The sequence below is a fragment of the Pogona vitticeps genome, chromosome 2 (genome assembly GCF_051106095.1).
Source record: "Pogona vitticeps strain Pit_001003342236 chromosome 2, PviZW2.1, whole genome shotgun sequence".
Taxonomy (NCBI): Eukaryota; Metazoa; Chordata; class Lepidosauria; order Squamata; family Agamidae; genus Pogona; species Pogona vitticeps.
Genome location: NC_135784.1, coordinates 44,812,653 through 44,840,593, shown reverse-complemented (window position 1 = coordinate 44,840,593; position 27,941 = coordinate 44,812,653). Strand labels below are relative to the sequence as shown.

At 42.9% G+C, this 27,941-nt stretch overlaps 1 protein-coding gene across 3 annotated transcripts in view; it reads left to right on the top strand.

Moving 5' to 3' along the window:
* Positions 1 to 27,941, top strand: part of FRMD4B (FERM domain containing 4B) — a 268,223-nt gene that overhangs the window by 89,787 nt on the left and 150,495 nt on the right. The window contains exon 1 of one of the 3 annotated variants that reach the window (XM_072989415.2): positions 786 to 1,085. The exons of the other annotated variants lie outside the window; for them this stretch is intronic. Coding sequence (XP_072845516.2) covers positions 924 to 1,085 — 162 coding nt within the window. The 5' untranslated portion in view covers positions 786 to 923. Of the gene's footprint in view, positions 1 to 785; positions 1,086 to 27,941 lie in introns of those variants that run through there. 3 annotated transcript variants of the gene reach the window in all.

The following is a 27,941-nucleotide window of genomic DNA, read 5'->3' as shown; positions in this document are numbered from 1 at the left end:
GTTAGTTTCCGGGATATTCCTATCAAATACATTAATTTGGTGACTTTTTTTCTTCTGCACGACCCCCAGGTCTGTGACACCCAGCCAGACTATATAGGACACATCACATGGGAGTCAAAAGCTAGTTTAGATTTGCGATTTCTTCTCAAAGAGGTCTTAACAGAGCCATTACCCACCCTGGTCTCTGGCTCGCGAACCAGGAGGACCTCGAGGCTTCTGAGTGTTCGTGTTGGCTTGTTATTATACCGAAGGTGTGTGTTTTCCCGCCAGACCGAGCCCCTGGCAGGAAGGGCGGATGGAATTTCTTGAGAGGAACGCCTGGGGGGAGGGGCCTTCCCCGTCTCCTACTCCTGGTCCCGGAGTGTTCCGGACCAGCCCTCGTGAGAGGCGCGCCCCCGGCAGAAATGGGTTAAACTTTTAATTAGAACCCATCGGGGTAGCTACCGAAGCTTAAGGGAGATTTATATAAGCTGTTAAGAAGGACACAAGGCTGCTCCTGGAGCGTGTGTGTGCGTGTATGTGTGTGTTTAAAGAAGCGGGCGGGCGGGCGAGCGCGCCTCTTTCCCGTCAGGCTGATCCCTTGGAGCCGCGGGCCGCCCTTCAATAGCCACGCCAGGGCCCGTCCGGGACTCGGGCCAGGCAGCGGAGTGAAAGAGGAGTTTTGTTTGGGAGGCTTGACCCGGCCCTTGGTGACAAGCGCGCGCGCGCGCACGGGGGGGGCCTTCCCCCGGCGGCATAAAATGGGCGCGCTGGAAGCGGAGCGGGGTGCGCGCCTGCCTTCGCCCGCGCGCCCGGTTTCCCCCTAGAGACGGGACGAAAGAAAGGAGGACTTGGGGCCGGGACCCCAAGGAAGGCAGGCAGGCAGGCAAGGGGAGGACGCCTGCCTTTGCCGGCGCCCGTGGAGCGCTCTCGGAAAGGCGGGCATGGCTTCGGTCTTCATGTGCGGCGTGGAGGACTTTCTCTTCAGCGGGAGCCGCTTCGTTTGGAACCTGACCGTCTCGACGCTGAGGAGGTGGTACACGGAGCGAGTGAGGGGATGCCACCAGGCGCTGAGGGCATGGTGCGGGATCCGGGACATGTATCAGGTAAAATAAATAAAACCAAGACAACAACACAGCGCCTGGGGCGCTTTGGAAATGCCTTTCTTTTTTTCTTTCTGGAGAGTCGAACGGGAGGGAAAGGGCGAAAGGAAAAGCCGACCCGTGGCGAGGAAAGCAGGCTTCAACTCGGATTCCTGGGCTGGAGTGCCGGGCAAAGTTGTTTCGCCTGGAAGTTTTCCTCGTCGCTGGGGCGAGGGATCGTTTTAGGAAGCGGCAGGTCTCGGGGAGGCTGGGAATGGTGGTATTGCTGCTCCACGTGACTTTAATCCTTCTGACAGATGTGCTTTTTTTTGTTTTTAAGAGGATGCTTTTCCAACCGTCTTTTGCTGGGTAACGGGCCCTCTGGTATTTTGGAGAGCGGTTCCTGGAGATTGATTGTGCTTTTCCACTCCGGGACTTTTCAAAAAGACAGCTCTTCATGGCTCTTTCTGCCTACTTTTCAGATCTAACCGGGTCGATTTTGTGTCCAACAAATGAGCAGGCAGAGTATGAAATGCTACGTCAAAATCTTAACTATGTTTTCCTTGCTGATTCTCCCCCACCTTGCCTCTTCTGTTTTCCTTAGAATCACCTCTTTTAGAATGTCCCATATGGTCGCAAATTCTTGACAAATACTGAAATTCTTGGGCTGATGAAACTCTCCTCCCTCTTTTAGCCCATTTATTCCTGCTTCTCAAATCCAAGACAAAATGCATCAGCCTAATTTCTAGTGCCACAGAATTAAAGTGCAATGTTCCTACTCTGTCCTTTAAACTTTTAAAAAGTTTTAAGCTACAGTACCTCTTTCAAGATGGTTGAGGTTTTTTCCCTGTTTTTTAAAGGCTTTTCTTTCTTCTAAGCTGCTGTGTGCTAAATCCACGTGAGAGAGTTGTTCCATGCCTGGGGATAATTTTGTTGCTGGAATATTTAAACTGTGCATGCCTGTGTGCTATACTGTAATAGGTTGTAATAATCTAATATGTGGCCAACAATATGTGCATTGTAATCTTTAGCCACCCTGAGGAGGTAGCAAATCTCCTTGGATTTTCATCCCATAAGGGTATATAAAACAAAAAGCGAAGCATGCTGCTTATGTACTGCCCCATAGCACTTAATACACTTTCTAGGCAGTTTACAATTTAATTATACAGGCTACATTTGCCCACCTACTCCCCCCCCCCCACAAGCTGAGTATTCAATTTACAGACCTGGGAAGGCTGAGTGGAATGTTGAGCCGACTACCTGGAACTGAACCCAGGTTATGAGCAGAGTTTTGGCTGCAGTACTGCAGTTTAATGCTGTGCCATGAGGCTCCCTCCAATGGAGTATAGGTCAAAGATGCCTTTTTTATGCTGAAATACAAGGACATTACCTTCCTTCATAATGAGACTGAAGAGTAACATGCACATGTTGTTGGCCACAGTTGGGAATTGATCTAAAGAAAGTCTTAACAATAATTCTAAGAAAAGTAGAAGGCAGTAGTAACGAGGAGGACCAAACTTGAGAGACATTGGCCCATTAAAACAAGTCACAGCCTTGATTTGTGACACATTTCTATCCCTTTCTTTATTCAGCAGGTGACTTTCTGAAGAACCTTCCTGACTGCATTCTGAATGGTGCAGAGAATTACATGCAGGGCACGCTTTCCTCCAGAAAGTGACCTTCCATATGAAAAGAATGATGGAGACCCACAAGTTGCGAAGAGGGTGAACATACTCACCTTCCTCACATGTTCATTTTGGCTGGTTCTTCAGTTCTCCAACAAGCCCCCTCAAGGCTCCAGTAATATACACACTTACCTCAGAGCATATGTCTGAGATATAATGTGTAGGAATTTTTGAGTCTTGTTTTGAATTTAGAACCAGCTCGTGCCATAATTTGGGCACATTGTGTATATATCCATGAGGTAAAGTGTCCACTAAACTCATTGGTGATGGTTTTCTGAGGCAATTTTAGAGCTTTGGGTTGAAGCAATTATCTTTATCCTTAGAATGATTCGGCTAAGTTAGATTCATTAACATTATTTTATTTTAATTTTTTTACATCCCACCCATCGAGACTGAAGTCTACTCTAGGCGGCTAACACACTCAATAATAATAATAATAATAATAATAATAATAATAATAATAATAATAATAATAATAATAATAATAATAATAATAATAATAATAATAATAATAATAATACAATTGAAAATAGCAGATAAATTAGATATTGACATTAGATAAGGTAACGTCCACAGTCTGCAAATGGGTAAATAAGGTAGGAACTTCAGCCTTCCACACTCACTCCCATACTAACACCATTGTGAATAAGTTGTCTGTAAAAAGCAAGCAAATCCTATGCTAATGTTCAGGACTGGATTTTCCTATTTCCCTCCCCAAAAAAGTAATGCTAGTGGTGTATTGAAGCTGACACACATTGGAACAAAGTACTGGAACTTTTCAGTTAGCTTGGAAGATTATGGCTTCCCTGTTCCTCCTCAGCTTTCTTCAAGCCTGGTAGTAGCAGTGGGGTGGGAATGAAGTTTCCCTGCATTACATTGTTGTGAAGTATCCATGTTCTCATTTATAATATTTGGGTGCTGCTTGGTCTTAAATTAGCAGTTGAGAGCTAATAGGTTTCTCCAAGTCCTGTTCATGATAGACACGAGAAATACTAAATGTTTTTAATATTAATACATACTTAATTGTTTTGTAATATCCAGTAGCTTCTATGATAGTTTTAAAATGTTGATTACTGTGTAGTTTTAATTGTTGTAATCTGCCTTGGGTTCTCTATGGGGAGAAAGGTGGCATATAATAATATAAATAAATAAAACTAAGGGGGTTAGTCATGGGTTAGTTGATACAAATTGATAACTAAATAACTAAGTGGGTTAGTTGATACAAATTGACACAGTAGCTGATATTTGGACCTTTTGGGTGTGTAAGATACTGTAAGAGGGTTGCCATAATGAGTGCCTGTAGTTCAAAACATATGACTGCATTACCAAATAAAACTTGAGGCTGGTGTGAGTTTTTGTAATACAGGTCTATCCCATCATTTTCACATAATTCAACTGAAATTGAATCCAACTGAACAAAATCCAACTGAAATTCGTCTGGCGCCGACGTTGATGACATTTCGGCGCCAGGTCAAAACCTTCCTGTTTCAGAAGGCTTTTAATTGAAATAACATCAACTGTGGGTCCTGATGATGGCAATTTTAATTGTATTTTAATTGTATTTTAATCATTTTATTTTTATTGTATTGAATTTTAATTATTGTAAGCCGCCCAGAGACCCTAGGGTAGAGTGGGCAGCATATTAATTAATTAATTAATTAATTAATTAATTAATTAATTAATTAATTAAACAAACAAACAAACAAACAAACAAACAAATAAATAAATAAATAAATAAATAAATAAATAAATAAATAAATAAATAATATTATACTTAAAAGGGTGGCTCATGGCTTAATGAAACACTTTGCTCATCCAGCCCCAGACCTGATTAGAAGAATCTGAAAGTTTTAGTCCAAAAGGAAAGTTTTCACCCAGCTGTGTTCTGGGTTGTTCCTTCAAGTGTTCCATAGGAAAGCAATACTAGAGCCGTTCTGCTGGTGTGCAAGTTTCCCACCTCTGTACTCCAGGCTGCAGCTGATTCTGCAGAAACATGGCTAGCATCTGGGGGAAATTCAGTTGCCAAGCATAAGTAGCAGAAATATTACATTCTCCTTATCATATTTGGCAACAACATCAAAAAATATTATCAAATCTTCATCTGGACTTTCCCAAGTTTCTGTCTTTAGTGCTAGTTCTATCATTAATCTCTCCTTTGTGCTAACTCTTATTTCTGTTCTTGTTGAATATGCATTATGTTTAACCATTCAAGTGGATCTGAAAGTGCAAGATGCTCCTCCTTCCCCACCTTTCTGGGAATACTAGCAATATGACCGCTACTCTTGCCTCTTTTACTCCGTACAAAGTATAGCAGCCTATCCTTTTAAAAAAAAGATTTTTAAAAAAAATGCACTGGAAGGTTCAGATGGAAGAATTGGCACAATGGGTCTTTGCAGTCCTAGCAGGGTCCTTTGCAAGTCAATAAGAGCCGGTATTAATAGTGTTAGGATTTGGCTGAACTCCCAAATAAAAGCTTGGAAGTCTCCAAAAATGTTATTCTATTGCTTAGAAGGTCATCTACCTAGAGGCACAAATAGAGGCCAACCATACCTCATGTAACTGCTGTTCAGGCCTTTGAGATAGAGTGGAAATAAGCAAATGAAGAGAGCTGTAGTCTAGCCTTGTGTGTTTGTGATATATTTTGTTTCCCTCTTCAAGAGCTGCTTTTTGTTTCTGTCCTAAGAGTCAGACACGACTTAACAACTAAACAACAAACAAGAAATGCTGGATAGCTCAGTGGTTTAGGTGTCTGACGGCAGAGATAGAGGTTGGGAGCTCAATTCCTCCACTATGCCTTCTTGACAGGGGCTGGACTCGATAATTCATAGGGTCCCTTCCAGCCCTGCAGTTCTAAGATTATGATGATTGGAGACTGACTTTCTGAAGAGAAGGGCCTCTTTTTCCATGGAAGCTCACCATGGGACACTCACCCCCCCCCTTTTCTTTTTGCATGGTTTTGAATTATGGGCAGAGCCTCCACAGATCCAAGAGAAAAGTGCTATCTGTGTGTAGAAGCTGGTAAAAACAGTGACGGGCCAGGACATGTGCACACTATCTCTTTGCTTGTTGGGATTCCCCAGACTCCAAACACCTGAACGAGGTATTGCAAAATGACATGCTCCAGACACAGCACGACGTTTTGGTGTCGTTCAATATAGCAAGGTCTGACCCATGACAGTAGGGAGCAATTCCATGTATGAACAGGAGTTTAGTAATAATATAAAACATAATTGTAGTTTCATTAATGAGGGTGGGGTTTCAAATTCTTTCCTGCCTATCTTTCCTGATTGCATAAGAAACAATGATGCAGGCAGGGAAATAAAGAGAAGGCAATGTTAGGACAAGAACAAGGTCATCAGGCAGACAAAGTAGCAAGTGGGATGGTATCCTGAGTTCATAAGAGCACATGAAGCTACCTCCTACAGAGTCAGGCTATTGTTCCCTTCCTGCTGCCAAATCATGTCTTGTTCCATTAAGTAATAGCCCTTTGGGAAGAATAAACAAACCCATATGTGCATAGCGCAACTTTTTCTGATGTCTCAATATCAGAACAACCATCATAGAATTCCTTATTATATTCTTCATTCATTCTTTCATTAATTTCTTGGACACATTTTTTTTCTTAAAAAGAAAGTATTTAAGTAATCTTACAGATGAAATATGTCAAAGAATATAATATAAAACAAGATACCCCCCCCTTACACAAGCAAATGATACAGTGAAAAAATATTTTTCCAGGATGTCCTGCCACTGGATCATTGCAGAATAGACTGTGTAAAAAGCAGTTTCAGAGTTTTGTAATTCTTTTTATAATTTACCATGCTATAGCCAGCTGGATAGCTCACTGAGTTGAGTATGGTGTTTCATTCCCCATTGTGTATCCCAGGAAAAGAGCCAGCCTGCATGGTTTCAGGTAAGTTGCATAGTTTAGGGTCAACCATAAGAAAGGAATAGTAAACCACTTCTCAGTACTATTTACCTAGAAAATCCTGAAAAGAGTTGCCGGCCGTAAGTCAGGACTGACTTAAAAGGACACAATTATTATTTGATTATTTCTTTTTTACTATATCGTATTGTTTTTGTGATGTATCCAAAGAAGGTTTGTTTTTGTGTGCCTCAAAAATACAAGTAATAAGAAACGAAGTAATCCCAAATGAAGGGTGTCATTCCAGAGCAGCAGGGAAACTGCACCTGAACAAATGATGAGCATTAAAGTTTTAATAAATGCTGAGTTAAAGCTATTGAATGGTATTTGTGCAAAGCATACAGGAGAGGGTGATGGTGTTCATTCTTTTATCAGGTAGGCTGTCCCTTTTAGGTCAGATGGAGATACTGCTGACAAAGTACTGAAGCACAGAACATAAGCTTGGCATTGTATTCATATTGCTCTACAGTTAACTTGCAATAGAGGAATAAAAAGGGAAATAGGTAATTTCTTCTTCCTGTCATTCATAGTAAGTTAGCTTGGACAGCTGCTTTATTAATGCTTCCTCTCTCACTCCACCCTTGATTAATTTCCAAAATGGTATTTCACACACACAAAAGGAAAGGTCTTTATAATAATTTTCCAGATGGAAGAGAGAAATTTCTAGTTTTGAAATGCCCCACAAGATTTTGGTTAATGGAGCTAATGAGTCTCAACAGCAATTAAAGCCAACAAGAGGCAGACCTTGACTTGTTGCCATAACTACTTCTCTGGGAAGGTGTTCCACAGTTTCCACACTTACAGTGCCACCACAAAGAAGCCTCTTTCCTTTGCAGTTATATAATACACTTCATCTCATGTGCACACTTTGAGAAGGCCCTCCTGATGGCATATTTCTATTTCAGCTTGTGAAATGAAGTTAAAATGAAATGAAACAGTATTTATTTAATCAATTTCTGGAAAAACTGCATTTCCTGATAGAATTTCAAGCTACTTCCTTCAAGACAGTACCTGTGCCAGTTTCAAAACAGTTTTCTCATATCCATCATGTGTGTACAGATGGTGATGTTTTTCAGAAGGCATGCTGAAATCCACATGTAATAATGGAGCATTTATTTCTTACTATTTAGGGCCTTCCCAAAGTGGATAATAATAGGTTAAAATCAGTGACAGCTTGTGACTGAAATGCCCCTCTACTCATTTTGGCATTAGGTACCATGCTGGTCTTTGAAGCACCCATCCTTAAGATGTTTTCGTAGACGCATATCAATCCCAAATTCTGATTGAATGCCATTTTCAAGCATTTACCAAACTCTTACATACTCAAGTACACATTTCTTCCCTACAAGATCATGAAGTTTAAGAGGGTAAAGAGTCATAGGTTTGCAGCCTTACTTTTTTTGTGTCCAAAATTGGCTAAATATGGTAGCCACTCTTATTTATGTTTTTATTTAAAATATTTTTACCTCAGCTTTCTCCTTAAAAGGACCCAATATGGCTGTTAATGAAGAGGTCTTCCCAATTTGGAGTCAAAACTGTTCAGAAGACATCATCCATAGACACGGTGTTACACTGAACAGACATGTCATGTTCTTAAATTTTAAAATTCCTGGCTTAGAGTTTGAAGAACTATTCTCCTCCTCTTCTTCCTCCTCTTCCCTTCTCTCCCTGTTTGAGCTTCAGACATGCAGAGTTTCTTACTTCCTTACATGTTTGCAGTCATGATATTCTTAAAATCGGGAACAAATGTCACTATATAACTCGAATGTTATTGCATTTAAAATAAATAACTAATGAGAGTAATGAATATTAATGATTTATAACAATAAATTATCTGCTAGCTGTATACCCAGAGGTAGCCCTGTCGCTACACAGGGTGTAGGTGTGGGTGCCATGTGTGGTCTTGCCCTGCAACTCTTAAACTGGCCTCCTGCTTGCCAGTGTGGTGAAGGACGTTATCCCATTGCTTTTGTTGAATGAATACTGAACTGCTAATCCACTCATCTCCCGTTTGTGGAATAGGTGGCAGCTTTCATTTGAGAGAAAGTGTCTCAGCTTGATCATTTAAAATGTTCACTGTATATACACCTGATCAAAGCCACGGATGGATAAAGCAATCTTGTAAAGCTTTGAGCAGTTTCCCACAGTTGTAGGACCATTAACACAAATAGTACTACAATTGTACCAATATAGCACATTGGCAAGGAAAGTACTTGGGGTAAATCTGAGAAATCACTGTGTAACAAAGGGAAGAGGTGTCCCTTTTGCCAGAATGAACGTGTCAAGGGCTTTGAATGCTAATTCAGCTGCTGGAGCAGCAGCATATAAATATTCCTTCAGGATGCAATCCAGGGTATTCTAAACCACTGGTTCTTAACCTTGGGTTACTCAGGAGTTTTGGACTGCAACTCCCAGAAGCCTTCACCACCAGCTGTCCTGACTGGGGTTTCTGGGAGTTGCAGTTCAAAAGCATCCGAGTAACAAAGGTTAAGAATCACTGTTCTAAACCAGTTGGAACTATCTAGATCAGCGGTCCCCAACCTTTTTCAGATCATGGACTGGTTGGGGGGTACAGGCCCTGTGCGTGGGGGGTGAGGCACCCCTCGAGCTCGTGGGTGGATGTGTCACGTTCACAGGTGGGCATGTTGCGCTTGCGGAGGGGCGTGTCACACTTGTGGGGTGGGCGTGTCGTGCTTGCGGAGGGGAGTGTCACACTCGTGCGCATGCCCACAAGTGTGACACGCCCACCCACGAGTGCGACACACCCACCTGTGAGCACAACACGCCCACCCCACGAGCATGACATGCCCACCCACAAGCATGACACATCTATCATGCATGCATGCAGGGGGGTGGAGATCCATGTCCATGGTCCAGTTCAAGGAAGCCCACGGACCAGCGCCAGGTCGCAGACCCCTGATCTTAGATGGCTATCATGATCACTGCCGTGCAATGAATAAGAGAAGGCATGAGGTTTATGGATTAGAAGTACAAAATACTTTGTTTTCCTCATTGTGGAAGAAAGAAACAGATGCTCTGAGTACCGAAACAAATTTCAGCCTTATTATTTTAGGGTAGTCCAGATAACATTTCTATGAACCAAAATCTATGCTATTCAACTTTTAAAATAGATTTAGAGGTATGTAAGTTTAAATCCATTGCTATGCCAAACACAAGTGGAAGTTACCAAAGGGTGGTTATAGTAAACTGAACATTTTCATTTATTTATTCCATTTTTATACTACTCTGGGCTTTACCAAAAAAAAAGCCAAAAAATATTCTAAACTACAGAGATAAAAAATTATGACTTCCTCCTGCTTATCATTTTGTTTACTGTGCCTCACCTGTTTACCTCTACTTATTTTCATGATATTCTGTTCTGACAGTATATAAAAAATGGGTTTCTACTTGAAGTGTTGCTAAACCATTAAGGATAACTCTGGCCTTTCATGATATTACAACAAAAAAAACAGCCAATAGTATTTTGCTGGATGTCAGAATCACAAAATCAAATCAGAACAGTGTCAACAAGCATAAAGGGAATGCTGCATGCTATATTGCAGAGAGACGAACTGCTTTTGTCTTGTTGCTTTAGCTTTCAAAGAAACCATGCAAATGGAATTGTTTGGTGTTGTGGGGGGAGGCACTTATTTTACAGAATGCACCCTCTGGTTTTAGTTCATCTTCAAGACTGTCGTGCAGTTCTTGATGCAAGATAACTTTGATATGTATCAGAGCTGCAAAAATTATTTCTTAAAAGTAATGTTTATGTAACCCATGACAATGGCCTATTAACGTATGTATTTAATGTTGCAAAAGCTGCAAGGGGGCACAGAATCATTACATTGTCCATTGCTTTCTATTCCTTTTGACTGATTTTTTTTTGGAGGGGGGGGAAGACCATCACAAGAAAGTAAGAAAACAACCTAACTTTTTGGAGGGTGGGGGCACCCAATGCCTCCAAAAGCATTTTAGTTACCAAAAGAAAGTAACAAGTTAATTTTACTTGTGAAGTAATACACCACTGCAAACCATCACTTTATTTACAAACAGAGATCCTCATATCAGACTTTTAATACCATAACATGTAGTGTGTTACTTCCATGCTCTGAGACGGATAATGCAAACATTGTTAAAGAAACAGAGGTACTTTGGCTATTGTGAGTGCTCATGTATTACTAAAAAACCTATGGTGTACAGGAAGCTTCAATTTTTTTCTGATTTTTAAAGTGTCCATGAAGAAAAGCTAAGCTTTTTCCGGATTGAAAATAAAAGCGCACAATTTGATTATTCTGAACTTAAATGCCATGTTGTAACAGGGAAGGCTGCCACGTCATAATTAGTCATTAGCAATTCGACTGATCTCCTGTACAGATGGCCATGGGCACATTCTCAGTGACTGCAAAGAGGATAATGTTGTCAGTGTTCAGATAAATCATCCCTTTTTTTTTTTTTTTTTTGCTCCCATAGGCTCACATGTTTCCTCTCTTCCACTTCTAATCTCTTCCTCATCTCTAGATCAGTACTTTCTGGCTCCATGTTCTGGTTAGTTTGTTGTTTGTTTTTTCTTCTGTTTTCCCCACCCCATTTTTAGGGGCAGATTCATTTCTTAGATGAGAACAATATTGGTACTCAGGAAGTGTTGGGAAACTAATAACCTTATGAAACTGTTACCAGAGCATTAGCTCATCATTTTGTTACTTGACCAGGGGTGGGGTGGGGGCTGGGGGAATGCAGTGTTTGTCCTTGAGGAGGATTCTTGGAAATTTCTAGGACCTGAAGCCCAAGGATGATTGCAACAACTTGCATATATGCTAGAAAACTGCCAATATTGACTCTTGAAACCAACTATGAAAAAGCACAAACGTAAGTATATTACCAACAGGGAGATGCACGGCATCCTTGACTCAGTCTGTTCCTGAACAATTGGACACAGATAGCTGGCTGTGGGGTTCCGTTTTGCTGACAACTCCAAAATGATCCTCGTCCTGGTCAGGACGGTATCCTCCCTACCCCCATTGACCATTAAAAGCCTCATTCCCAAGAATGGCAAAATGCAAACTGGCACCCTTTTGGCAATGGATCTAGGGGGCAGGACCTAAGAGGCAGTTACTTATTCTGTGAATGACCAGTGCCCGTTTGTCTCCCTTCCCAATAATTTCCACAAAATCACACAAAACACAACAATTCAGTGCATTTTTACACATTTGTGTGAAGATAGGGCACTTCCCTAAATCTAAGTGACATTTGGAAGAGTACTGCATGAGATGCAGCTCTGACTGATACTAATATAAACTTTCTTCACCTTTACTTGTGTGTGTAGTTTTTTTAAAAAAACAACAACTTTGTTCTATAGTTCTTTAACATCATTATGAATCAATTAGGGGTGAGACAGGGCCCTTGGTTGCTCCCCATCCAATAATTGTATCGTTATATTCATTTATTGTGGGCAGGAACACTTCAAGAACACTGTCTATAACACCGCCTTGTCCACCTTTGGCAAGAAGACCCAAAAGGTGGCTGACTGGTTCGAAGCCCATTCAGAGGAGTTAATGCCAGCCATCGAGGTTAAGAGAAGAGCACTAGCAGCATACAAAGCCTGTCCTAGCGAGTACAACTTGCAAGCTCTTCGAGCTGCTCGCAGCCAAGTCCAACAGGCTGCCAGGAGATGCTCCAACGACTATTGGCTCCAGCTCAGCTCTCATATACAGTTAGCAGCGGACACAGGTAACATCAAAGGAATGTATGACGGTATCAAGCAGGCCTTAGGTCCAATACAGAAGAAATCTGCTCCCTTGAAGTCTGCTACAGGTGTGCTCATCCAGGACCGAGCACAGCAGATGGAACGCTGGGTACAGCACTACTCTGAGCTATATTCCAGAGAGAATGTAGTAACCGAAGAAGCATTAAATAACATTGAGTGCCTACCCGTCTTGGAAGAGCTGGACAGCGAACCAACCCTAGCAGAAATAAAAGCGGCCTTGGACTCCCTCGCCTCCGGCAAGGCACCTGGAAAGGATAACATCCCTGCTGAAGTGCTGAAATGCTGTAAGGAGATCATCACCACTGAACTGTACGAAATCTTTTGTCTCTGCTGGAGGGAAGGTGGAGTACCACAGGACATGAAGGATGCAAACATTGTCACATTGTACAAGAACAAAGGAGACAGGGGTGACTGCAATAACTACCGTGGCATCTCTCTTCTTAGCGTTGTAGGGAAGCTGCTTGCCCGTGTTGTTCTGAAGAGGCTCCAGGTGCTTGCAGACAGAGTCTATCCAGAATCACAGTGCGGATTTCGAGCTAATAGATCCACCACTGACATGGTATTCTCCCTCCGACAGCTGCAGGAGAAATGCAGGGAACAACAACAGCCGCTCTTAGTGGCCTTCATAGACCTTACAAAAGCATTTGATCTGGTTAGCAGGGATGGCCTTTTTAAAATACTTCCCAAGATTGGATGTCCACCTCGTCTCCTTAACATCATCAGATCTTTCCATGAGGGAATGAAAGGCACTGTAGTTTTTGACGGCTCAACATCAGACCCCTTTGACATCCGAAGCGGAGTGAAACAGGGCTGTGTCCTCGCACCAACACTTTTTGGGATCTTTTTTGCTGTCATGCTGAAGCATGCCTTTGGAACTGCAACCGAGGGTGTCTATCTCCGGACTAGATCAGACGGAAAGCTCTTTAATCTCTCCAGATTGAGAGCGAAGACCAAAGTCCAACTGAAATGCATGCGGGACTTCCTCTTCGCAGATGATGCAGCCATTGTTGCCCACTCTGCTGAAGACCTCCAACAACTCATGAATCGTTTCAGCAAGGCCTGCCAAGACTTTGGACTAACAATCAGCCTGAAGAAAACACAAGTCATGGGCCAGGGCGTGGACTCACCTCCTTCCATTACCATCTCTACACAAGAATTGGAGGTTGTTCATGACTTTGTGTACCTTGGCTCAACCATCTCTGACACCCTCTCTCTGGATGTCGAGCTGGATAAACGCATTGGCAAAGCAGCCACCATGTTCTCTAGACTCACAAAGAGAGTATGGCTCAATAAGAAGCTGACGACACATACAAAGATCCAAGTCTATAGAGCCTGTGTCCTAAGCACACTCCTGTACTGCAGCGAGTCCTGGACCCTTTGTGCACGGCAGGAGAGGAAGCTGAACACGTTCCATATGCGTTGCCTCCGACGGATTTTTGGCATCACCTGGCAGGACAAAGTCCCAAACAGAGTAGTCCTAGAACGAGCTGGAATTTTCAGCATGAATACATTGCTGAAACAGCGACGTCTACGTTGGCTTGGGCACGTCGTGAGAATGGCTGATGGTCGGATTCCAAAGGACCTCCTGTATGGAGAATTAGTGCAGGGAAATCGCCCCAGAGGGAGACCACAGCTGCGATACAAGGACGTCTGCAAGCGAGATCTGAAGGCCTTAGGAATAGACCTCAACAGATGGGAAACCCTGACATCTGAGCGTTCAGCCTGGAGGCAGGCACTGCATCGTGGCCTCTCCCAATTTGAAGCGACCCTTGCCCAGCAGGCCGAGGCAAAGAGGAAATCACAAAAGCAGCAAAACCAGGGAGCTGGACAGGGGACAGATTGGATTTGTCTTCAGTGTGGAAGGGATTGTCACTCTCGAATTGGCCTCCTCAGCCACACTAGACGCTGTTCCAAGTCCTCCACACAGAGCACGCTACCATAGTCTTTCGAGACTGAAGGATGCCTAACTGAACTGGGCAGGTCTGTGAAGAAAGAGTTACCAAATACAGTATGTATAAGTTTTGGAAGAGATAGCCATGTTAGTTTGTCCAAGCATATCAGGCAAAATCCAAAGAAACAAAGCAAAACAGACTATTATCTTTTAATGTGAGCTTTTGTGTATCATGCCCACTTATTCAGACATATGAAGAAAAAATGAAATGCAGAATGAAATACATAAATCATAAGTAAAACATTCAAAACATTCATTGCCTTTAAGAATCAAGGGTATGTGATTACATCGCACGTGCAGTAACCTATGGCCTATGTTTGATGTAAGGTTGTGTTGTAAACATTCCCACAGGAGACAGAAACCAGATAACCCAGCAAGAGGAAAACAGGGAGGGAGGAAGGTTGGTGATATCAGTCAAAAACCCAAGTGGGGTGGTGGGAAAGAGAACCATGTGTGTTAAACTAGGGGGCATTAACAGTTTTTACCTTTGAGCCTTGTAAAGAAAGAAGGGTCTGGTAGTTGTGAAGGAAGATGACAATAGATTACAGCATAAGTATTATATCTGGTATTACTAGAAACCTAGGCTGATATGTCCATCATGAGTATACATTTTATCTCAACTGTTCCCACTGTATTCTTGATCTGTAGTTCTTTTCCAAAATAGCAGCTTTCATATCTTCTCATAATCTGGAATCTAGCTCAGTAGTGTAACACCTGTTATGCATGTAGAATTTATTGTGTCCATCATATGGCATTTCTAGGTAAAAATACCACATTGCTGTTAGTAGGGAAGCTCAGTGTAAAAAAAAAAATCTTAGAAAGCCACTACCAATCTGACTAGATCGTTTTCTCCTAAAGAAACCCAAATGAGAAAGTGAAAGTCAGTTCTCTATACTGTGATCATTTTGTTTTAAGTGCCGTTGAATTCCAAGATAATTTCAATGACAGTTACTCATTCTCCCAGCCTAGATGGTGACAAATGTTGTGATATGGGTTCCGTTAGGGACTTGCCACAGTTCAGGCAGTAACTCAGCAGCAACAGCAGCCACTGCCACTACCAACCACTCAGTTTGCTTGTGATGAGCTTAACCGCCTCTAAATATATTGTAACAAGGCAACTGCTGGGTTTCTGCATGACTGATGCAATATTTACATGCACGCATGCATGCTCAAGCTTCATTAATTGTAAAGTATTGCTTTGGGACCAGAAATTAAAGTGTGAATTGAGTGACATAATCATCCAGTCACTGGAGCCTGGTACAGAGATGAAAAGAAGCGGAGTTTTAGCATCAAGATTTCTGCTCAGCCTGTGACCTTCCTGAGTATGCTTGACTAACATACTGTAGTAGTTCATCTCCCTATCATTGCTTTTTCTGTATGTCAGCAGTCGCACAGATCATCAGGCAGCCAACCAGATTCTAACCTGTCTCCCTTCATACCTGCCAGCCAGGTCCTACCCTGAACTGGTCCTGCCTTTAGACAGAGGGAGGATCACTTTAAGCAACTGAAGTGCCAGGGCAGGAAATAACAGCAAAGTGATAGGGAACAGAACTGTATGTGATATATGGTTTAAATCTTCTGTGTTAGCTTGCTGCCCTTAGGTGCCTGTTGAAGATATTGTTCTGTTTTCAGTTCAGTACTGTCATTCCTGTGTATGTGATGTGCATGGGTTCTAGAACCAAGGGTCTTCTTAGTTGTAGCCCCTGAACCGAGAAATTCTTTCCTGTAAGAGAAAGGAGACCATATCACTCCTTTTCCTTTGGTGAGTCTGTTTCACTGGACATGGGGGTTATATGTTTACTAATATGAAATTTAACAACGTTGTAGAACAGTGGTTCCAAACCTCAAGTAAGCCAAGTGTTTCTGCAGGTGACTGCAACTTCCAGAACACTTCAACATTGCTGTGCTGACCAGGGCGTCTGGGAGTTGCAGTTCAAGAACACCTGGGTTACCCAAGGTTGTAGTAGAGCATTTCTATACATGTTTAGAGGCAAGTCCCCCTTCACAATTTAGTGAGGCCTCCTCACAAGTAAGTGTGCGTTGGACTGAAAACCAAAGGGTTGTTTTGTAGTGATGATGGTAGTGGAGGTGATGATGGTGATTTATGTATTTATTTATTTATTTATTTATTTATTTATTTATTTATTTATTTATTTCATATCCCGCCTATCTGGTCGGTTAAGACCACTCTAGGCCGCTAACAGCATAAAATAGTATAAAAAAATTTAAATAGAAGAAGCCTTAGGAGAGGAAGGAATCAGTAGGAGGGGAGGGAGATGGCATCAGGAATTGCCTGGAGGGAAGGCCTGCCGAAACATCCATGTTTTTAGTTGATTTTTAAAGATACCCAGCGAGGGTGCCACGCGAATCTCAGGAGGTAGGTTGTTCCAAAGGCGAGGAGCCACCGCAGAGAAGGCCCGATTTCTTGTCTTTACCTTCCGGGCCTCCCTCGGCGTTAGGCTCCTCAGCCTCACCTCCTGGCTCGCACAAGTGACATGGGTAGATCTTGGTGGAAGAAGGCATTCCGCCAAGTATCGAGGCCCTAAACCGTTTAGGGCTTTATATGTAAGCATCAACACTTTGAAGTCGATGCGGAAACGGATGGGCAGCCAATGCAGTGTGGCCAGAGTGGGTGAAATATGTTGGTGTTTTTTCACACCACTGAGAAGTCTGGCCGCCGCATTCTGCACCACCTGTAGTTTCCGCAGCAGCCTCAAAGGCAGCCCCACGTAGAGCGCAGTACAATGGTCTAATCTTGAGATTACGAGCACATGCACCAAGGTAGTGAGCGCCCCCACCTCGAGATAGGGCCGCAGCTGGGCTATCCGCCTAAGATGGTAAAAGGCGGAACGGACCACGGACGCCACCTGAGATTCCATAGTGAGCGCCAGGTCCAGATGGATCCCCAAGCTGCGGACCCCATCCTTGGCGGGCAGAGTCATCCCCCCCAAATGAGAGGGAGTTTCCCAAATCCCCAACTGTGGGGGCACCCACCCTCAGTACCTCCGTCTTGTCCGGGTTCAGTCTCAGCCCGTTCTCCTGCATCCATTGCAGTACAGTCCCCAGGCAGCGCTGAAGGGACAGAACGGCATCTCCTGCAGTTGGTGAAAAGGAGATGTAGAGCTGAGTGTCATCAGCGTACTGATGACACAAGGCTCCACACCCCCTGATGACCCCACCCAGTGGCCTCATGTAGATGCTGAACAGCATTGGGGAGATAATCGACCCCTGTGGAACCCCACAATTGAGACTCCACGGAGCCGAGACACTCTCCCCAAGCTGCACTCTCTGGGGGCGGTCCTCCAAGAAGGAACGGAGCCAGGCCAGTGCCAGGCCGCCGATTCCCAGCTCGGAGAGCCTCCCCAGGAGGATACCGTGGTCAATGGTATCAAAGGCCGCTGAGATGTTGAGGAGGACCAGCAGAGACACTTTGCCCCTGTCAGCCTCCCTCAACAGGTCATCACACAGGGCGACCAATGCCATTTCTGTACCATGGCGCGGCCTGAAGCCCGACTGAAATGGATCCAGGGCCTCTGTTTCGTCCAAGTGCGCCTGGAGCTGGTCGGCCACCACCCTCTCAACCACTTTGCTTAAGAAAGAAACATTGGCGACGGGCCTATAGTTGCCAATTTCGTCCGCCGCCAAATTAGGTTTCTTTCTGATGGGCCTAATGAGTGTCTCCTTGAGGGCAGATGGAAACCTGCCCTCAAGGAGAGAACCATTAATTATTACAGTGGCCCATTCCGTTGTTATAGGCCTGGCTGCTTTGATTAGCCAGGCCGGGCAAGGGTCAAGGGAGGAGGTGGTGGCACGACAGCGATCAAGCGCCTTGGCCGCAGAATCAGGCGTGACAGGCTGAAAGGAATCAAAAGTCACCAGGCAAGACGGAGCGCTGGACATCTCAGCTCAACTCACTGTATTCAAAAAAGGAGAGAGGTCCCGGCGGATGGCCTCCACTTTCGATTTAAAAAATGCTGCAAACTGGTCCGGTGAAAAACTAGAGGGAGGCCCATCACTCAGACCAGTTCCGGATAGGCTGCACACTATACGGAATAATTCCGCCTGCTTGTTCTTGATTGACAACGAGGGCAATATAGATGATCAGGGGGCTGGAAACCAAACCCTGGGAGGAAAGAATTGGATATGTTTAACCTTGAGAAAAGAAGACAGAGGGGTGATATGATAACACTTCTCAAATACCTTAAGGCAGTCATACAGAGAAGGTTCTGTTCTCGATCATCCCAGAGTGCAGGACACACAACAGTGGGCTCAATTTACAGGACACCAGATTTTGATTGAATGTCATGAAAAACTTTTTAACAGTTAGAGCAGTAAGGCAGTGGAACCAATTACATTGAGAGGTGGTGAGTGCTCCAGCACTGGAGGCATTCAAGAGAAACGTAGACAGTTACCTGGCAGATATCCTTTGCTTTCTATTCCTACATTGAACAGGGGGTTGGACTTGATGGCCTCATAGGCTCCTTTCAACTTCACTGTTCTATGATTCTGTGATTGTAGTTTTTAAAGAAGTAGCCATGTGCAATCATTTCAGGGGGGGAAATAGATAAAAAACATGGCACCTAAAAGACTAAGATGCCATGTTTTCGTCTCTTGTCTTTGTTCTGTTTTCTTCTGTCTGATGCTCTTGCTCCTGCTTGCTTTTGTGACTGGACAGCTACCAAAAAAATAAAATAAAATAAACCCCACACAGCAGGTTTGGGGGCTCTTTTGCCCCACAGGACACATGTTGCCCACCCTGTTTTAAATAAATAAATAGAATAATTGTTTTGATGGACCTTTGCATCTTATATGTATGCAGCTGCTTCCCTTTCATTCTCTCCTCTTTTTTGCCTGTTTACTGGTGGTGGTATTAGAAATCAGTCTGGTCCTATCACTTCTGAGGTCTGTAATCTTGCCTGAAACTTAGATGTTCATTAGCTGAAATATTTCTTCCTGCTAATAGTTTTCCATGTGGGATTACCTATTAGACAACAGTACTCAGCTTTGTATTTCCCTCACCGGAGCCTCCGACGTCTGCTTAGGCGATCTTTTACCTGTTGTGTAGGCAGACTTCTGGCAAATCTCCTGCTCACCCACTTCCTTTGTTAATACACACACAGAGAGAGAATTAGGGCACCGGATCAGAGGATCACGTAGGAGTGAGTGGGAGAGCACCTCAGGGCAGGAGACAGCTACAAGGTAATGCTAAGGGAATAGGTGGATTATCTGAAAAGAGGCCAAGTCTGATAGAAATATGTGGGACAAAAGTGATGTTGTGTTCTCACTGAACTAAGAACTCACCAGGGGCTCAGCCAGGGGTTCCTGTAAGGCAACACTTCCATTGTTTATGAATCTGAGAGAGGTGATTTGTGTCTATTATACATGAAGAGTGCTTTTGATATATATATTTTTTTGAAGTCAGTATTTTCTTTTAATTCTTTTTCTTTCGGTGCCCTGGATGTAGCACAGGCAACTCTTCCCCCTTACATCCTCATTGTCATTCTTTTATTAATTCTTCCTCTCACAGCACTCACATTGTATTTTCATCTTTGATGAGCCCCTGTCTTACTTTTGTTTTTGTTTTTTTATGCAGCTGTGTCTGCACTCTGTGTTACCCTATTTCCTGCTGTACTCTGTAATGTTCTATATCATTGTGGGTCTGCTTGTCACTGACTTTCTCTTTTTTCTCCTTGTCGTTGAGTTCAGCAGTGACAAAGCACAGACTTGTACTCTCCTTGTATCTCACATGGGGATGGCCAAATTACATATTAGGTTAAAAGTTTAACCAGCAGCAAATCTCCAAATATTTAATGAGAGAGCTGTAATTGATACCTGAAGACATGTGATAGAGGCCAGGTTGCTGGAGATATGGCAAAAAATGGCAGAACTGCCTTCCACTCCACTAGTCGGCAGAGCATAATATTTTGTTCACCCCATTTTATGTACAGGAAGATAAAGAAACAACAACAACAACTATTTTGGACACCTGGACAGACAGGGTTAAGGCTTTTTTTGTAGAAATCTCTCCTTTGCCCAGCTATAATGTGTGTGTGTGTTTAGTCGTTTAGTCGTGTCCGACTCTTCGTGACCCCATGGACCAGAGCACGCCAGGCCCTCCTGTCTTCTACTGCCTCCCAGAGTTGTGTCAGGTTCATGTTGGTTGCTTCGCAGACACTGTCCAGCCATCTCATCCTTGGTCGTCCCCTTCTCCTCTTGCCATCACACCTTCCTAACATCAAGGTTTTTTCCAAGGACTCTTTTCTTCTCATGAGATGGCCAAAGTACTGGAGCCTCAGCTTCAGGATCTGTCCTTCAAGTGAGCATTCAGGGTTGATTTCCTTTAGAACTGATAGGTTTGTTCTCCTTGCAGTCCAGGGGATTCTCAAGAGTCTCCTCCAGCACCACAATTCAAAGGCATCAATTCTTCGGCGGTCTGCTTTCTTTATGGTCCAGCTCTCACTTCCATACATCACGACAGGAAAAACCATAGCTTTGACTATTCGGACTTTTGTTGGCAAGGTGATGTCTCTGCTTTTCAAGATGCTGTCAAGATTTGTCATCGCTTTCCTCCCAAGAAGAAGGCGCCTTTTAATTTCAGGGCTGCTGTCTCCATCTGAAGTAATCATGGAGCCCAGGAAGATAAAATTTGACACTGCCTCCATATCTTTCCCTTCTATTTCCCAGGAGGTGATGGGACCAGTGGCCATGATCTTAGTTTTTTTGATGTTGAGTTTCAGACCGTTTTTTGCACTCTCCTCTTTCACTCTCATTACAAGGTTCTTTAATTCCTCCTCACTTTCTGCCATCAGAGTGGTATCATCTGCATATCGGAGGTTGTTGATATTTCTTCCGGCAATCTTAATTCCGGCTTGGGTTTCTTCCAGTCCAGCCTTCCGCATGATGTATTCTGCATATAAGTTAAATAAGCTGGGGGACAATATACAGCCTTGCCGTACTCCTTTCCCAATTTTGAACCACTCAGTTGTTCCATGACCAGTTCTAACTGTTGCTTCCTGTCCCACATATAGGTTTCTCAGGAGACAGATAAAGTGGTCAGGCACTCCCATTTCTTTAAGAACTTGCCATAGTTTGCTGTGGTCCACACAGTCAAAGGCTTTCGCATAGTCAATGAAGCAGAAGTAGATATTTTTCTGGAACTCTCTGGCTTTCTCCATAATCCAGCGCAAGTTAGCAATTTGGTCTCGAGTTCCTCTGCCTCTTCGGAATCCAGCTTGTACTTCTGGGAGTTCTCGGTCCACATACTGCTGAAGCCTACCTTGGAGGATTTTGAGCATAACCTTGCTAGCATGCGAAATGAGTGCAATTGTACAGTAGTTGGAGCATTCTTTGGCACTGCCCTTCTTTGGGATTGGGATGTAGACTGATCTTTTCCAATCCTCTGGCCACTGTTGAGTTTTCCAAACTTGCTGGCATATTGAATGTAGCACCTTAACAGCATCATCTTTCAAGATTTTAAATAGTTCAACTGGAATGCCATCACCTCCATTGGCCTTGTTGTTAGCCAGGCTTTCTAAGGCCCACTTGACTTCGCTCTCCAGGATGTCTGGCTCAAGGTCAGCAACTACATTGTCTGGGTTGTCCAGGATATCCAAATCTTTCTGATATAATTCCTCTGTGTATTCTTGCCACCTCTTCTTGACGTCTTCTGCTTCTGTTAGGTCCCTCCCATTTTTGTCTTTTATCATGTTCATCTTTGCGCAAAATGTTCCTCTAATATCTCCAATTTTCCTGAACAGATCTCTGGTCTTTCCTTTTCTGTTATCTTCCTCTATTTCTTTGCATTGTTCATTTAAGAAGGCCCTCTTGTCTCTCCTTGCTATTCTTTGGAAGTCTGAATTCAAGTTTCTGTAACTTTCCCTATCTCCCTTGCATTTTGCTTCCCTTCTCCTCTCTGCTATTTCTAAGGCCTCGTTGGACAGCCACTTTGCTTTCTTGCATTTCCTTTTCTTTGGGATGGTTTTCGTTGCTGCCTCCTGGACAATGTTACGAGCCTCTATCCAAAGTTCTTCAGGCACTCTGTCCACCAAATCTAGTTCCTTAAATCTGTTCTTTACTTCCACTGTGTATTCATAAGGGATTTGGTTTAGATTATACCTGAGTGGCCCAGTGGTTTTTCCTAATCTCTTCAGTCTAAGCTTGAATTTTGCTATGAGAAGCTGATGATCAGAACCGCAGTCAGCTCCAGGTCTTGTTTTTGCTGACTGTATAGAGCTTCTCCATCTTTGGCTGCAGAGAATATAATCAATCTGATTTCGATATTGCCCATCTGGTGATTTCCATGTATAGAGTCGCCTCTTGTGTTGTTGGAAAAGAGTGTTTGTGATGACCAGCTTATTCTCTTGACAAAACTCTATTAGCCTTTGTCCTGCTTCGTTCTGAACTCCAAGGCCAAATTTACCTGTTGTTCCTTTTATCTCTTGACTCCCTACTTTGGCATTCCAGTCCCCTAAAATGAGAAGAACATCTTTCTTTGGTGTCAGTTCTAGAAGGTGTTGTAAGTCTTCATAAAACTGTTCAATGTCAGTCTCCTCAGCAGTGGTGGTTGGTGCATAAACTTGGATGATTGTGATGTTAAATGGTCTGCCTTGGATTCGTATTGACATCATTCTATCATTTTTGAGATTGTATCCCATTACAGCTTTTCCCACTCTTTTGTTGACTATGAGGGCTACTCCATTCCTTCTACGGGATTCTTGCCCACAATAGTAGATATGATAATCATCTGAGCTGAATTCGCCCATTCCTGTCCATTTTAGTTCACTGATGCCCAGGATGTCGATGTTTATTCTTGCCATCTCCTATTTGACCACCTCCAGCTTCCCAAGGTTCATAGATCTTACATTCCAGGTTCCTATGCAGTATTTTTCTTTGCAGCATTGGATTTTCCTTTCACTTCCAGGCACGTCCACAGCTGAGCGTCCTTTCGGCTTTGGCCCAACCACTTCATTAGCTCTGGAGCTACTTGTACTTGTCCTCCGCTCTTCCTCAGTAGCATGTTGGACGCCTTCCAACCTGAGGGGCCCATCTTCCAGCGTCATATCTTTTAGCCTTTTGTTTCTGATCATGGGGCGTTCTTGGCAAAGATACTGGAGTGGCTTGCCATTTCCTACTCCAGGTGGATTGCGTTTAGTCGGAACTCTCCACTATGTCCTGTCCGTCTTGGGTGTCCCTGCACGGCATAGCCCATAGTTTCTCTGAGTTACTCAAGCCCCTTTGCCACGACAAGGCAGCAATCCATGAAGGAGCTATAATACTCTACAAAATATCCAGAACTTATCAAACTTACTGTATTAATTGATGGCTTAAAAAACAAACAAACCCAGTGAACATGATCCTCCTAAACTGAAAAAGGGCCTGTTTGAAAAAAGGCCTGTCCATATTCCAATAGATCAGTATGTGGATCACTGTTGGATGGATCCATTCTTCTCCTGTTATGTACCTTTCTGGCACAGAAAGGTTATGTATTGTTTTTGCTACAATTCGATGTGATTCTAATTATCTCACTGTGTAGCCTGTGCAGATGGTCCATTTGCACCCAGATGAAGTTGTGGGTGGTGTTCTCAAGCCTATGATGTATTTGGTGGGTTGTGACAGGTGTTTTTTTTAAAAAAAGGAAAGCCACTGCAGCCACATGTAACAACGAAGATGAAGGCTATGTTAACTCTATGGGCTCTGCCCCCACAAGGCAGGAGAGCCCCAGATGGGGATGGGGGAGGGAAGGAAGGAAGATAATTTAACCCCAGAGTTTTCCCCTTGTGCCAGTACCACCACCCCTGCCTCCTTACTTGTGAGTAAACTAGGTAAACCTTACTGACAAGTAAACAGAATACACTTACAGACAATATTTACAATTGGAGTCAGAGGTTGGGAATTGAATTCCCCACTGTGCCTCCTTTACAGGGGCTGAATGTGAGGGTCCCTAGAATACCTTCCTGTTCTGCAGTTCTAAGAAACATTGCTTGGAAGGAGACTATTAAGACTTTCCTCTACTGCAGCTACCACTTGGAACTTCCCTCCCCCCCCCCCGCCATCTCTGGTTTGTATTACTGACTCATCTCTGAAATGCATTTGAAAAAAGACAGGTTGCTCTCTTGGACCCTGGGAGAAACAAAGGATCTCTGGATAGGGCTGGAAGTGGGATCAGAAGAAGAGGGAACATTCTGATGAATTAAAACTTCAAGAGCCTGAAAACTGTTGATGTTTGGTTTGGTTTGGTTTCAGATGCATCTTGGGAAGAGGCAAATATCACTACACCTAGAATCACAACATAATTGAGTTGGAAAGGCCCTGTAAGGCCATCAGTCCACCCACCCACCCCCCCGGATCAATGCAGGAATTCACAACAAAGCAGAAAAACCTATTTTTATGACATTAGTAGGACTGATTCCCTCTCAAGGGCTAATATTTTAGCAAATGTCCTCCAGTTATGATAAAAAATAAAAAAAATTATACCATTTTAAAATTTCAAATACCAGGCACAAAACCAGGATATTCCTACTTTTGACTCATGTTTGGGACCTGAGTCAAAGCAAATTGGCTTCAGCTGAGTCCCAGCTGCAGTTGGCTATTTTTTGAAACAGTGGTTTGGGGTCTGATCTGTATGTTCTGGCTGTTATGTGTTCCTAATAATGTTTGGCTTATACTACTCTGATACTACTCTGATATACTACTCAGTGTATTTTGTCTCTTTTTCATGGATCATTGACTGCCTCTTTGATGTGAGAAAGTAATACAAGTATTGTATAAAGCTGATAAAATAGCAAAGTCCAGAATCACATTGCCATATGTTCACTGGCTTTGGCCCTAACTTGTAAACTAGTACTGATTTAATTAGTATGTGAAAAGGGGCTCATTTCCCTATGTATCTCATGTTTATTCCTTGGTTTACAGCAACTGCCCTGCATGAATGGTTGGTTTCTTTTTGCATAAATAAGCCATGACATTTATTTTCCAACTTGATCCTAGGAGAAGAAAAGTGCAATTGTTCAGAATGAGAGGAAGGTCCTAAAATTGCTGCCCATTAGTTTAGCTGGTACAGCTAGTAAATGAGCCTGGCCTGTCTCACCTTCTCCTGTCACTAAACTTAATGAGAGTTAGGTATTGTTAAGGTAATTTTTCCCCCTTTGGCTACCATTTGGGGTTATCTATTCCAAACTGTCTCACAAAATTAACACAGCTGAAGAGGTATAACCAGCTTCAGCAGCAGCAGTTTAAAAAAAGTATCAGCAGGAAAAGGAGCCTATAAATAGAAAGGCAGCCACCAAAAGCAGAATGTTAGGAACTGTGGTAAAGTTCCTAACTTTATGAAGCAATAAAATATCAATTAAATGCATATCATAAATAAAAGCTTCAGTGCCAGTCTAACAATCATCAACTTAGAGGCATAGGGTAAAATTTTTATACATGATGTGTGTCTCTGTGTGCTTATTTTTTAGTTTTAATGGTTTTTTAAAGTTTTAAATTAACTCTCTTTTGTTGTTAAAATGGGCTTAAATAACAGTAAAAAATTAAGTGGGGGGCATGAATGTTTCTCACAAATTTGGCACTGAACAGTTTCAGAACCACTATTCTGGGCAGTTATGCAAATTGGAGCTAGAGGAATAGGCCAAGGGAGTAGACAGTAATAAAGGTGAAGAAGGGCGGCATCAACTCAGAAGAGTGGAGTATATTGAAAACATCCTGTTCAAACCCTCCATACTCACATACACACTGCAGGCAACAATACTCTCCTGGTGTTGTACACACACATTCACTGCATTCTGGATTCTGTTTCTTCATAGCCCTTTGTGCCCATGATTCCACATAATGGTTTAGACTGGCACTGTAGGGAGGGGAAATAGCAGTGCAGGATTAAGAATTGTATGAGGCCAATATCTGTATTGTAATTGTGTACATGAACAATGGGAGAAACTGAGTTCATTACCTGGCATTCTGTACATATCTTTCATATCTCCTGCTGTTCTGCTCATTTGGGAAGGCTTTTGTTTCTGAATCTGTAATCCAACCAACCAACAATAAAGTCATTTCCTAGAGATTATATGGCAACGGAAGAAGTCTGGGATTGTGTGAGTACCTCCTCCAAATAGCTTTTATTTAGAGGAAACACACGCACAATCTTTGCAGATACACACATACTGTACTTTTATACTTGGTCCAGCTCTTTAAAAACTATTACAGCATGCAGTCTGGAGGTAAGAGCATTTATTTGTATTTCTTGCTTTGGGTGGTCATTTGTGTATTGGTTGTTGTAAAATGGGCCTAATTAATTAAGAAATGCAGCTATGCAATCTGATTGTTACCAAGTATGGAATTAAATGTCAGAAAATGGCAACTGAACATGAAAACCCTGGTTGATTTCCTTTGTAGCTATAAAAATAATTGATGCTACTTATTGCATGTCAAAGCAGAGCCCATCTGAAGCACAGAGAAGGGCTTGTTTGCTTTCAAAAGCAGTATTTATGACCATTGTTACAAATGCTATCTTCATCTCCATGTGAACATGCTGCATCTCTCTTTTGGCCTCTGGTGACTTGGCACTCATCATCAACACAGGTTATCGGTTCTGGTTTCTCATCTTAACAGTGTCGGGAGTCTTCAAATGAGAATGATTTGATACAAGGTTACTGCAAGCAAGGAAATGTTCCGAAAATCTCCTGAGGTTGCAGAATGTTATTGGTATACTGTAGCTGCCTCTTTTCAATTGGTAACAGTTAAACGCTTGTGAGTGAGATCTCTTCTTCCCAGTCCCCAACTCATCTGATGCAATACTTGGCACTGGGAGGTACAATAGCCGGTGTGAAGCTCATTAGCAGCCACCCTTGGGTCCGTGCCTTCATTTTGAGGTTTGAATGATTCATCCGCATCCAGTGTTGTCAAATGTATCCTTTCTGTACTTCCCCCTCCCGTCCTCACTTCCAGGGTTCAGAAACTTACTTTTCAAAGATAATTACCTGGTTTTAAAAGAGTTACTTTTTTGGACTACGACTCTGAGACTTGTAACCAGCATGGTAATTAGCTGTTATTATACTCCCAAGCCTCCCCCTGAAAAGTAGGTAGCTCCAGTTATAAATCTTAAAATGTCTTTTTAGCTATAGATCACTGAGCTGTTTTTTGCTACTTACTGATTATTGGAGAGCATCTAAGATAGTTACCTTTAGTTACTCAAACACACATACACACACACACACACACACACACCCTCTGAATACTGCAAGCCACTGGCTTGTGGTACAAAAATCCTGGCCCTGGTGAAAGCTTCTGGTAGTTTTAGTCCAAGAACATTTGGAGACCCAAGGTTGGGAACCATTCTTCTAGATTCTAACATGATCTCTTATGAGTATAAAAGTAGCATAAACCAGTTACAGTTATAATGCAAAGACAAAAATAATTATCCCTTGTTGCATAGCCGTAGTGTGATGTATAAATGACTTAGTCATTGCAAAAGAAATTAGTCCTAGGCAAGTTGTTATTTGTAACTAGTTCCTTTGAAGGGAGAGAAAGTAACTGATCTGAGAGAGAGTTACTCATCAAGATG